This window comes from Cervus canadensis, chromosome 1, assembly GCF_019320065.1.
Source record: "Cervus canadensis isolate Bull #8, Minnesota chromosome 1, ASM1932006v1, whole genome shotgun sequence".
Classification (NCBI taxonomy): Eukaryota; Metazoa; Chordata; class Mammalia; order Artiodactyla; family Cervidae; genus Cervus; species Cervus canadensis.
In genome coordinates, this window is record NC_057386.1 from 47,692,376 (window position 1) to 47,705,710 (window position 13,335).

The 13,335-nt window shown below is 36.6% G+C and overlaps 1 protein-coding gene across 1 annotated transcript in view; it reads right to left on the reverse strand.

Moving 5' to 3' along the window:
* Positions 1-1,087: 1,087 nt before the first annotated feature.
* Positions 1,088-13,335, reverse strand: part of APPBP2 (amyloid beta precursor protein binding protein 2) — a 63,383-nt gene continuing 51,135 nt past the window's right edge. Inside the window, exons 10-13 of the mRNA XM_043481886.1 lie at positions 11,404-11,489; positions 9,642-9,832; positions 8,541-8,706; positions 1,088-6,068 (exon numbers count right to left, since the gene is read on the reverse strand). Coding sequence (XP_043337821.1) covers positions 5,815-6,068; positions 8,541-8,706; positions 9,642-9,832; positions 11,404-11,489 — 697 coding nt within the window. The 3' untranslated portion in view covers positions 1,088-5,814. The remainder of the gene's footprint in view (positions 6,069-8,540; positions 8,707-9,641; positions 9,833-11,403; positions 11,490-13,335) is intronic.

The window sequence follows — 13,335 nt, forward strand, 5'->3', positions numbered from 1 at the left end:
CAAAGTTCACCCAAATTGTAGCAGGAGTCAGAATTTCCTTCCTGTTTAAGGCTGAATAATATTATGTTGTATGTATGTACTACTTTTTGTTGCTTTCACCTTTTGGTTATGGTGAATGCTGCTGCTATGAACATGGGTGTGCATATGACCATACGACAATGGCTTCAGCAAAACTTCAAATAAAATGCTGCATAACTAAGTACCAAGTGGCAACTCGAGCTTCCCTTGTCCTTTCAGCCTGATGAATGAGATTTTATGCAAGAAATGGCATTTCAAACAACAGAAGAGCATGTTCAGAGTCATGGAGATGGAAAAGGAAATAAATTTAAATTCAGTAACACCAGGGAATTCTCTGGTGGTCCAGTTGTTAGGACTCTGCGCTTTCACTGCTGAAGATGCAGGTTCAATCCCAGGTCAGGGAATTAAGATCTCGCAAGCTACATGGCCAAAAAAAAAAAAAATTGGTGATATATATCACCAAGGGTGGCAGGCGATGAAGTCAATGCTGACTATTCCAAATGAAGGTGGGATTTTGTCTAACATTCATCAGTTTTCTTCATAATCTGGTTTCATTTCCTGTAATTGTTTTCAGTGCTTTAGATTCATGCTGTTTCATGGTGGATTTTTAAAAAGGCGTAACCTGACCCCACCTTTCATACGAGGAAATGACATACACAGAGGTTTATAATGACACATCTCAAATTCCTACTGTTAAGAGGCAGGGGTAGAACCATAACCCACACCCAGGGTTTTCACCACTGACAGACACCCAGCAGAACTTTACCTGTCTCATCACCCATTCTCAGCCTTTGCATGAGACTAGGGAAAAGAAGGGTGTGATTACTTTTGTAAAGTCCCCAAAGCCCTCTGCGTTCATGCAGTGCTTGTGTTTCCAAAGTACTTTCATAAGCACCGTCTTCAGGAGCTGTTACCAAGCGTCTCCTCTGCCACACGTCTCACTAGAAGCACACCGCTGTTGTAGTTCTGACAGTTTCTCTTGTGTTGATTGCTAATAAAAAAAGTCTGTGATGTTTAAATAGTCCCAAGTCCCGACCGAAAGTAAGCACAACTAAACTGGAAACAGATACACTATGAATGCAGGAACACTATATTTATTAAGTCAATAATTCATTTTTAGCAATACAAGTACAGAATATATCACAATGCTGGTTACAAACATACTTAGTATGGTTTAATGGTTACAAATAATGGTGGGTACTACAAGTTTGTGATAAGGGTGATATGAAAGGTCATTCTGACACAATGAAGAATTGTCTTTAAAAAAATCCGTCAATGACCTTAAATATTTCTATAGAAATTACTGTGGCACTATTAGTGGGGATTTTCATGTAAAGAATTGATAGTGATTTGCTTTTGTTTCAGTAAGAGCTTTTTGAGTCTATTAAACTAAAATCCCCGGTTGCTTAATAAAGTATAAAAATAGTACTGACCTGGTAATATTTAATAAAACATAGCATTCATTCACATCATAAAAGTAGAACTGAAGTGAAAAGTTTTTAGTTACCATGGCAACAGATCTTCCCATAAAAGTAATCTACAGAAATGAGTAATGTTACACAAATGGTACCTGCAAACTTATTTAGTGATCCAACACTTGTGCACCACAAACCAAGTTTTCTAGATATCTATATATAGCATATATTTTTAATCTTAAATTTTACTTTAAAAAAAAATGTGCACTTCAACAAACTCACTAAGGCCACTCATGCTATAGATGCCTAGGATTGCAATTAAAGAACAGCATTATTTTAACAAATCCTCAAGCACACTCCTTCAGGTCACCAACAGGGTAAAACCAGTTTTCTGCCCAAAACATTCCTGAGATTTGTGGACAACTACTAATGTTCAAGCTGGAGATGAATTAAAATGTCAGATTTTTTTTTTAAAAAAAAGGAATTTTCTAGCAAGAACTGAGGTCTTCCAAGAGGTGAAATATATATGCTAATTCTTAAAGCAAAAATAAAAGTCTTAGAGACGCTTTTACTTATAAATATTTTTCCAGTAGTAACTTTGCCATCCAGAAAAAGAACAGTTTGGAAGTAGCCAGGCTACAGATTCAGGGGGAAAAAAAGGTAGAGTGACAGTTTAATACAGGTATCCTCCTCTTTCTGAAAGTTCACTTTATGCTACTTTGCTTTTATCAAAGACCTGCAATAGCGCCTGTTTTTACTAATCGAAAACAGATCCAAAAAGGAGCGTCACTTTCACGAAAAGAGGTGAAAAGCAGAAATGGCATTCAGCGTCTGTCTGCACACAGCTGTTAGGAGGCAGCGGCCATGAGCAGCAGCATCGGCACCGCCAGGCTCCTTTCCTGGAACGACGCTCCGCAGCGCAGCTTCAAGCTGCCACAGCTTTACCTGTGTGGGCTTCTGTGCTTTATCTCAATTTATTTTGCGCATCTATTAGCAAGGTGTGCCCTAGGCTAATTGCCGCTCTGCTGTTCACCTGTTTCGGCTTAAAGAGGTTTCATGGGAACACTCTACTTTTGGACAGCGGGAAAAGACTGCTGTCCCTGCTGCTACTTAGCAAACCATTCTTTCCATCTGTAAAGTACGGTCCAAAGCTTCAATCATGTTCTAGGCATGTGTTTACTGTTGAGCATTCTGTCTGCACTGTCAGGAGCAGCCAAATGGCACGCTATTTATAAGACTGCAGCTGCTTGATCTAGTTTTCTCAAAATTATGAACTTTTCTCTAATAGGCTAAGGTCTCTGTCCAATCTCCCATTTTCACAAAACAAAGCACACCTGCACGGGGGCCATTCCAAAGCAATGCCAGCTGTCTGTGAGCAGACAGCTCTGATAACGGTAAGGGTCCTAACGCTTTGAGCAAAGTCAGCTGTGGCGACCCATAAAAACTATGATCTAAAAAACCCCCGACTGGCTCTCTGCAACGGAACAAAGGAGTGACGGACCACCGCTGCGGTCCAGGAGTGTTACGGCTCCCTGATGCACCCAGCTTGAGTAGCACCAAACTTCAGGGAAAAAAACCCCGAGTACAAGAGAGAACAAGGTCAGGAAAGCAGGAGACCAAAGGCCTCTTATTTAATATTACTTGGTTGAACTGCCAGAAAAGTCTTTTAAGCTGGTCTATGCTTTCTTATACATAACCCCACCATATACGAAAAATCTGTTCAAGCAACTGGTTATTGTGAAGTAAATTTTACTCTGAGACTTTTTTCCCCTACCCCCATAAATCATGATGATATTCACCTAACTTATCCTAAACATTTCGACTAAAAGGATAAAACCCACACTTAAAATTATTAGAGTTTTATTCTTCATTAGAACCAGAAATAATAGCATATTAAGTTATACCACTATCAGAAACTGGCAATCTCTTTTCTCAATCTAGAGTGTCTGCATTAAGTACATGGATTTACAGAAAACTACATTAAAACAGTGGCAATATGGCAAACTATCAGCAATGATTTTTTTTTTAAGAAAACCTGGCTGCCATTTGACATCATCACCCTGTGGTCCTCGGCTTCTAAGTGTCATGCTGCTTTATCACTGAGTGTTATCTGAGTTCAAACTGAATTAGAGAAGATGAGGCCTTAAGTCATTTGCTGGATTTTATCCTAGGAAATGCTGTATATGCACAAAACCAAAAATACAGATTAAAAAAAAAAAACTTCATATGAAAACATAAGTTTCAAAATATTTATTGAAAAACAATTTACCATGACATTCCTATACCACAAACATACCACAGGACTCTAAATAACCAACAAAAGTATACAAAGCCTATCCTTAAAATCTTTGGAGGTATTAAATATATAGGCCCATGAGGATAGAGCTGAGTAACTTAAAAATGTTAGTCCTTGGTCACACAGACTATTTGGTAATTAATAAAGAGGTGCCTCTTGGCATTAGATTGCAATTAACTGGGAGGGGGAGGTGCAGGTGTGCCAATGTGCTCTTTTCAATTAAAAATAATTCAGTATGAGGATTACACCCAGGTTTCGAAATCACACAGCTATCATCTTAAAGACATCTGGGCTTGTTTCATTTCTTCTACCTCCCCTAGGGAATCCCCTCCTGGGGACTTAAAAACAGTGGGATCATAACTAACAAGATGGCAAATAACAGCCTTAAACAAGGTTATATTGGGGAAGGTCAAAAAAGTGTTTAAAATTGAATTGATCTGAAATTTCCAATTACTTTTTCTGCACTCCTTGTGGTGGACAGTTTACATTTCTCCCCCTTCCATCCCAACACACGTGTTAAAAGAAAACCCAAATTCAGCACACATCCACTCACCCACAGACCACTCCAAGCATTAGCCAGGAGCAACAACTCTTAACAGCCAAGTCATGAACCCCTGAAAATAGGGGGGAAAACCCTGATTCTTAACTATAGAGGCACCAAACAGGCCACTATAATAAGAACTGAGGTAATGGCAACAGACCTTTTTTGTTTCTTGAATTGCTACATGTTATAACTTCTCAAATTTGAATATTACCTCAACATTAAATAACTTGACTGGCTTAAATGAAAAATCAAAACCCAATAAACAGAAAGATGAGTTAGTGAAATAGATATATCATTAGCGGGAATCTTTACATTTGACTCTTGAATTTCATATAAAATGATCTACTGCTTACAATATTTTTTTTATCATAAACATGAAGGATTTCTTAAGAATTGCTTATTTGGCAGCATTTGTTTTTCCATTAATCCCCATAAACCAAACATTAACCTAAAATTCCCATCTGGACATGAGCTATTTCATGACTCAGCCAATATACTTGCAAAATGCGTTATCAGGGTAGCATTTAAAATGAGAGGGATGGCTGCAGCAGATATTTATAGACTTGTTTAGGGCATTGCCATCTGTGTACCTTGACTAAAGATATGCCACTGAAATTGCCAAACTTCCCTAATTTGGTGACTATTACATGAATACAATTTTTGTATTATCAGTTTTCATAATACATCTAAATGAAATCATTCTACAATAAAAGTAAAAGCAGGGGCTAAAATAATCATCTAAAACCTCTGGTCCAAATAACCCCTTTCTACATTAGGCTGGTCCTTTTCAGATCCTCCTGGTCCTGTTAGCAAAAGCTATCAGAGCATCTTGCCTTTTTGTACCCCAAAAAAACACAACAAAAACAAAACAACCAAAGAATTAAAATTGCTGGTTTATCAGCTTTTCTATTACTTACAGGTCAACACTGGTCCAGTTCAGATGAATCTGACAGTCCTTCCCCCTTGTCATACAGCCCTGGAGTGGCTATATCCATTTTTCTAGGTAAGGTAGCCAAACCTAAGTCAGGATGTCCCTCTGCTATTAGTACTTGTGTTAACTTTTCTATACTGTGTATAAAGATTTTCCCCATAAAATTTCTTTACAGTACAGTATTGAATACCTCCTCAAGGAAGAATTATATGTTAAAAAGTTGTTAAAATCATCCTTACATAATAAGAATGCAACTCTTTTAAACTCTTAAATAGTTTTATTTAGGGGTTCTTTTTTTCTTTCAGGCTTTCTGCAAAATGAATTACTTTAAAAAAAAAAAAAAAGAAAACAAAAAAATTCCTGTTGTTTGTTCTACGAGGTTGAAAATATGGGCCAGACTACTTATACATGCGGTACATGCTGAATATAACTGAATATATGCTTATTCCTACGGACACTCTGCAAGAAAGGGATCACCCAAATAGGGTCAAAGGACTGGACCAGTGTTTCAATGCAAATTCCAGCCCCAAAAAAACAACATGGTTTTGATTTCACAGTATGAATTCCCTGGAATCTGGGAAAAGGTAAGTTAGTTAACTGAGGTCCTCCCTCAGCAGCTGGGTCCCTCGACATTCTGAGCAATCAGGAAGGACTGCACCACTTCTTCAGTGGACTGGGGGCTGGTGTTGACGTCTTCAAGAGCATCGGTCACGGAATACTGCCGATCTCGTAACCGGTTCCAGTTAGACAGAACATTGTGATACTCAAACACTTTCTCATAATTTCCAATGGAGTTGTAAAGTTTAATGAGACCTCGGTAATCATATTCCAGTCCACTGTAGCCTTCACCAAAAAGTTTCTTCCCTGAAAGTAAACAGAAAAAGAAAGGAAGCTCAAATAATGAAATAAAGTAGTTTCTACAACACAAGCTTAGTTCTTTAAAATAGGGTGTCTTTGTCTTATTCCTTTTAAAAGGAATAGATTCAATTAAAAATGTTTTTATTGGAACACAGTTGCTTTACAATATTGTGTTAGTTTCTTGCTACACAGCAAAGGGAATCGTCACACATACGCATGTACGTGTGTCCCCTCCCTTCGTTAAGACTCCCTCCCCACTGAGGTCACCACAGAACGTCGAGGAGAGCGGCCCGTGGTGGTCAGTGGGTCCTCACTGGTTATGTGTTTTACACTCAGTAGTGTGCTGACATCAGTCCCAGACTCCCAATCATCCCACCCTCCAGCTGGAACACATTCAATTCTTCTATCAGTGTTTACTGACACAGTCTTACCCACAGACTACTTCTAAGACTTAAAAAAAAATTCTCTTGTCTAAGGTCATTGGTCTCTGTAGAACAAAATTTTAAAATTTCATAGTCTGAAGAGAGTTCATAAAGAGCTCACAGCTCATTTACAGGGCATACTGTTTTTAAAAAAGCAAAGTACCTGGAGTATGCCACCTTTTATGTAAAATAAAATATTTATGTCTGTGAACATTTATGCCAAAAGATATATAGAGGATAGATGCTGGTGGTCCAGTGGTTAAGAATCCACCTGCCAATGCAGGAACACAGGTTCGCTCTCTGGTCTGGGAGGACCCCACATGCCTTGGGGCAACTAAGCCAGTGAGCCCCCACCACCCCACGGAGTCCAAGCGCTAGAGCTGAGAGGCACAACTACTGAAGCCTGCACGCCGAGCCCACGCTCAGCGACGAGGAGCCCGCGCGCAGCAGCAGGGCCCAGCACGGCCAGAAATAAAAACCACAGGAAAAATAGATGAGAAACTGACAAGGCCTGTTACTCATAGCAGTGAGTGGAGAGGAGAAATTAAGGGCAGCCACACATCTGTGAGAAGACCTTTCTATATAGTTGACTTTTTTTTTTTTGGTCATGTCATGTGGCTTGTGGGATCTTAGTTCCCTAACTAGAGATTGAACCCAGGCCCTCGGCAGTGACCCTGAGGAGTTTTAACCACTGGACTGCCAGGGAACTCCACAGTTCTGATTTTCTAGAGTATTAATATTTCACAGTCAAATAATCTAGCAGACTAAATAAAAACAGGGGAATGTTATACAAACATAAGCAAATGAACCTAGTTCTCTCGTAAATGAGTAACTCACTGATAGCAGGTGGCAGTGAGATAAGCAACCTATAAATTTTGAACACAGTATTCTGATTATATACCTTCAGGTTAAGGACAAGGTAAACTGTAAATGAATATTAAGCTCTAAGCAGTGACTTTGGTTTTCATAGTACTATGGGTTAACAATTCTAAAACTACTTTGTGTATATTGTAGGGTTAAGCAAGATAATCTATTATGGATAATGAGGAATCTTCACATACACGGATATATGATTTGAGGCAAAGGTAGCACAGCAGAGGGGAAAGACAGTGTTTTGAAAAAATGGTCCTGGTCAACTGATATCCATACAGAAGGGAAAAAGGAAGAGGGGAACAAATTTGATCGCTACCTCACAAATTTCCAGAAGATAATCTTCCAAAAGAGTATCTTCTGACTTTGGGGTAGAAAAAGATTTCCAAAACACAATTTAAAAAGTGTCAACCATAAAATAAAAAAGCAATATTTGATTATATTAAACTTTAAGAACTTTTGTTCTTTGAAAGGCACCATTAAGAAACAAGAAGTAGAAGGACAGTTATCTGCAACACATTTAACTAACAAAGGGCTTATTACATCTAAAGTATATAAAGAACTTCCATAAATCAAGAAGAAAGTGACAAATTCAATAAAAACATGGGAAGAGTTTTAACAGGCACAACATTAGATGATGACCACAGTATCCTATTTTGTGATAGGTCTGAACTGAAAACAATTCAAATGTTCTGAATATCAACTAACAGTCGAATGGATAAATAATGACATACTAATTCAATACAATATTACATGGCACTGGAAATTAACAAGCAACAGGGAAATGAACAACACTGATGTATTTAACAACTGATGTTCACCAAAAGAAACAAAGCATATAAAAATATACATTGTATGATTTCATTTATATCAAGTTCTAAAACAGGTAAACTTGCTCTACGTTAAAATCAGGAGAAGGGTGAGGAGGGGCTAGAGGTAGTGTTTACATAAATATTTAAAAATAACTATTTTTGCCTTTACTTGACACACGACTGTCATATTTCTTATTACTGGCTTCAATTATCAATAAATAATCTTTAGCAAAATGTTATAGAAGACTTCTGAGTGGCTCCTGGAGATCCTGAGCATCTCTAAACCCATTTAAGTCTTAATAACAACACTTCCCTATACAACATATAAGACATGTTGATCTCTTATCAATTAAAACAATTTTAAAATAACATACCAATTGCTATAGATCGCAAATAAAGTTTCTCGGCATTTTCATACTGATTCATGTCATAATTATATAAAGAAGCCAGATGTCCCACTGAAAGGGCTACTTCATAATCTTCTTGACCAAGAAGTTGTTCTTTAATCTGAATTGCTTTGATGTGCATTTCTTCAGCTTCCTGAAAAATAATCAAGCTGTATTAACCATTAGGTTATACTTTTTACTATGTCAACAACTCTTATCCAATTAGTAACATTCTTCTAGATGTCAAAAACAGCTTATGGATGGCATAAGGTAATCCAGTCAGAGAAGACACTACACAGTTCCAAAAGCTGCCTACGGGAAGCATCACTGGCTTGGGGAAGCTGTCTATGCACATAAGCTGACGAAACACTGAAATACACCAAAGTGACAAGAGAAAACGTGTCCTTGTAATAAAAAGCCTTGTAAGAAATTAACGTCAAAATATTCAAAAATGAAAACTTCTTTCAATTTAACATACTCCAAAATTTAATTGAACTGTGTTAAGAAACTCTATACTGTATTATTTTACACAGAAGTATACTTTACTATTTCATTTTTTTTTTGAGTTTTGACAATTTTTATCTCAATAAACAGGTTAACTGAGGAATATGTAAACTGATTTTCAGATAAAAATGAATGTCTTAGATAGCAACTCTCATTCCTTTCTTATTGGACCCTATAATGAGCAATAATAAGAATTTATAACCCAAAATTCTAAAAGGGAACTAAATTCAGTACATTTTTAACACTACAATTATATAATACTTGCATTATCTTACATTTCTTGCACACCTAACTATGTGTCAGGCATTCGGCTAAGTGTTCAATTTAGACTATTAGCTAAGAGCTATGTTTTAAGTCTGATATATATATTTTTCTATGGCCTGTATTTTTGAATTTCATTTATATTTTGACTGTTGTTTTATACTAGCTATTTTCTCAATTCTTATGTAAAATAATGTGGAAGCATAATAAATGTATACTTTATAATTTAAGATTACTGAAGAAGCATTACTTAAGATTTATTAGTCACACGGTACTTTATTACGGATTACATAAACAGAAAAATGCAGTAAAATGTGCTCCTACCTTAAATTTCCTCATTGACTGATAAAGTCTTCCAAGGTTTCCATAGTGTTTTGCAGTCTGTACATTAAATTCTCCAAAAGCTTTTTTAGCTAGTTGGAGTGAAGACAGATGCAAATCGTGAGCTTCTTGAAGCAGCCTCTGTTCAGTTTCTTTATTATGACAGTCAATAGCAATCTCCTCTAAAATAAGTGCTAAATAAGAAGGCAATAAAATCAGTGCACTTTCAAACCATGTATCAAAGCTCATCAGAACATATACTTTAGAATTAAATTTTATAAATGTTACTTGTATATACTTATATATGTTTATGGTTTAGAACCATAAACCATTTAACATACCAAAGAACTGGTAAAGATGAGCATATTCCATGTTAATGAGAAAACAAAACAAAACAAAACAAAAAACACTTTTGGGGTCATTCTATTTTGCATAGTATAATGGTTTTCAAATGTAAGAAAAACAACAGTATACAACAAATTATTTTGCAGAATTACTCTTTTACCAGATCAGTTTGCTTTGCTGACGTGAAACTTTTTTAAGCAAACAGAAGACAGACAAGAATGAAGACACAAATTTTTTAAAGTTGTGAAAGTGTGTCAAGGACTACCTAACCACTCCTGAAAACTGTGAAACCATATTCTTCAAACTATATAAGCTTTAACCAAGCAGAAGTAAAAGAACGGGTTTCCTCCTAACTCACTTGACCAGTCAAATCAGGTAAGAAGATATTTTAACTTCAAAGTCCTATTTGAGACCCTCAAACTCCATTTAAAGTCTTACAAATACATATTCTTTAACCAGGCAATTTTATTGCTAGGAACTGTAGCATTTTTAAGGAACAAAACGTTAAAAAAATTTAAAGGTCCAATAAGACAGGTACAGTTAAAAACATTAGAAAATTAGAAAAAAACATCAGAAAAAAGGATATATACCTACATGTATTGAAATGAGAAAATGTTTGTACTATACTGAGTGAACAAAGCAGATTACAGAACTAAAAAAAAAATTATTCACTCATTTCAGTCTTCGAAGAAAGAAAAGTCAAAAAATATTTGCCCACATGTTGATTCTGGATTGATGAGATTTCAAGTTAACTTAATTTTTTCTCTTTTAATTCTTGATATTAATCATGTATTACTTGCATGACTTCAAAAATGCAAACCTAGCAGGGAGGTAAAGCCTAGTTCCAGAAATAAGGTAAAAGTTACTCATCATGCAAGGAATTACCACATGGGTGACCCAATGTCAGCAAAATGAAAAGCCCTTGGTAGGGACTGCAGAAGAGTTAAAAAGTAAAGAAGAAAGTGCTATGTGGTAAGAGCTTTGCAACATTAAAGGTAACCTGATATGAAACTCAGTTTCAGAATCTCACACAATAAAGGTGAAGGTATGTGAAAACCCATCTTCAGTGTCACTGTGATTCTTCAATCCTCCCCTCAAAAGAAAGGAATGAATGAATGAAAGGAAAGAGAAAGGAAGGAAGGAAGGTATTCTAGCCTATTAATTATGTTGTATGAGAGAAGGAAACTTTTCATTATGAGCCACTGGAAATTCTGAGAGATGTGGGCAAATATGTTACATCAGTGACTGTTTCAGTAACATACAGTCTAATTCTGAGGAAATAAACAAATATTCCTATTTTATACCACATACCATCAATTTAAAAATGTCAGAAAGTAGACATCTACTATAATTGACAGCTAAAGAAATCTTAAAATACATCTATTTATCTATCTATAGGAGACTAGATTACAAAGGGTACCTTTCACCCTCTTTGAAGAAGCCAAAAGAAGATGATCTTCAGGTAGGATGTGGGTAATGATACCAATAGCTCTTTCTGCATGAAACCTGCAATACACAAGATAAATTCTGGCATCTCTTTTATGTTACAAATAATTTAGGCATTAAAAAAAACCCATAATTTATATATAATACTGGTAGAATTTCTAAAACTAGCTGTGGTAAAGGACTAGTTTTTTGCTTTAACATTCCAATCATTTGTACACTGAGTTTCTTCCCCCCCTTAATTTATTTTTATTTGAAGGATAATTAAATGAACGTTTAAACATCCAGTGGATTCCCATCTATCTCCCTCATAACCAACTGTGAAATTACTATCACGGCCTACAAGGCTTAATACAATAAGATCTTTCACGGGCTACCTCTCTGACCACATCTCCTACCATTCTCAGAAATAATTTCCTCTTTCCCTTCTAGCCACATAGGAACTGCAGTTTTCTGAACATGTAAAGCATGTTCTAGCCCAGGATTCTTGCATTTGTTTTACTGTCTCTCTGGAATGGTTGTTCCCTGAATATCCACAAGCTTTTACCCTCACTGAAGTCTTTCCAGACCAGCCTAAACAGAAGACCCTAAAAAAAAATCTACCATCACCCTAAACTCTTAGCTTATTTTATTCTTCTTCACAGCATGTATTCTCATCTGACATGTTTGGTTATTGTTTCATGGCTCATCTTGTCAAACAGAAGGCAAGTTATTTGTCTATTTTATCTGCCAGTTCCTTTCAAACAACTCCATGCCTTCTATTCCCGTCTTTCTTGGACTGCAAAGAGATCAAACCAGTCAATCCTCAAAGACATCAGTCCTGAATATTCATTGGTAGGACTGATGCTGAAGCTGAAACTCCAATACTTTGGCCACCTGATGTGGAGAACTGACTCACTGGAAAAGACCCTGATGCTGGGAAAGATTGAAGGCAGGAGGAGAACGGGACGACAGAGGATAAGATGGTTGGATGATATCACCGACTCGATGGACATGAGTCTGAGTAAACTCCAGGAGTTGGTGATGGACAGGGAGGCCTGGCATGCTATACAGTCCATGGGTCGCAAAGACTCAGACACGACTGAGAGACTGAACTGAACTGAAGCAATCATCAATTTTCTTAGATCTATCTTCCAATTTGCTGTCTCTTTAGTTGTATCTAATCTGCTATTTAACTTGTCTACTGAGTTTTAATGTCAATGACTACTTTCCAATTCTAGCTATCATAATTTGTTTTCATAATCAGTGTTTATTACCATAATTCATACCACCAAAATTTAAAGTGTACAATAGAAGGTTTTTGGCATATTTCAGAGTTACGCACCTATCACTATTAATTTCAGAGTATTTTCACCCCCCCCCCCAAAAGAAACCTTGTGCACATCAGCAGTTGCTTCATTTTCTTCCAACTCCCCCAACTCTAGGCAACCACCAATTTACCTTCTGTTTCTACAGTCGTGCCTAGTCTGGACATTTCACACAGATGAAATTATGTAATATGTGGTCCTCTGTGGCCGGCTTCTTTCACTTAGCACAGTGTTTTAGAGATTCATTCAAGCTGCAGCATGTATCAGTTATTTTATGTTATTGTTTATTTTTGGCTACTCTGTGTGGCAGAAATAGAACGCATGCTCCCTGTGGTGCAAGTGTAGAGTCTTAACCACTGAACCACCAGGGAAGTCCCATTTATTTTTATTATTGAAGTATAGTTGATTTACCATGTTGTGTAAGCTTTAGGTGTACCGCAAAGTGACTCAGATATACATACAGTCTCCTCAGTTTTTAAATTTTTATATCTGCCTTTTTTCCTTAACCTTCCCTCTAAAACATTATTGATTCCTTCTTTTATATCAGTGTCAGCAATTTTTTTTTTCCTGTACAGGGTCATATAGTAAACATCTCAAGACTG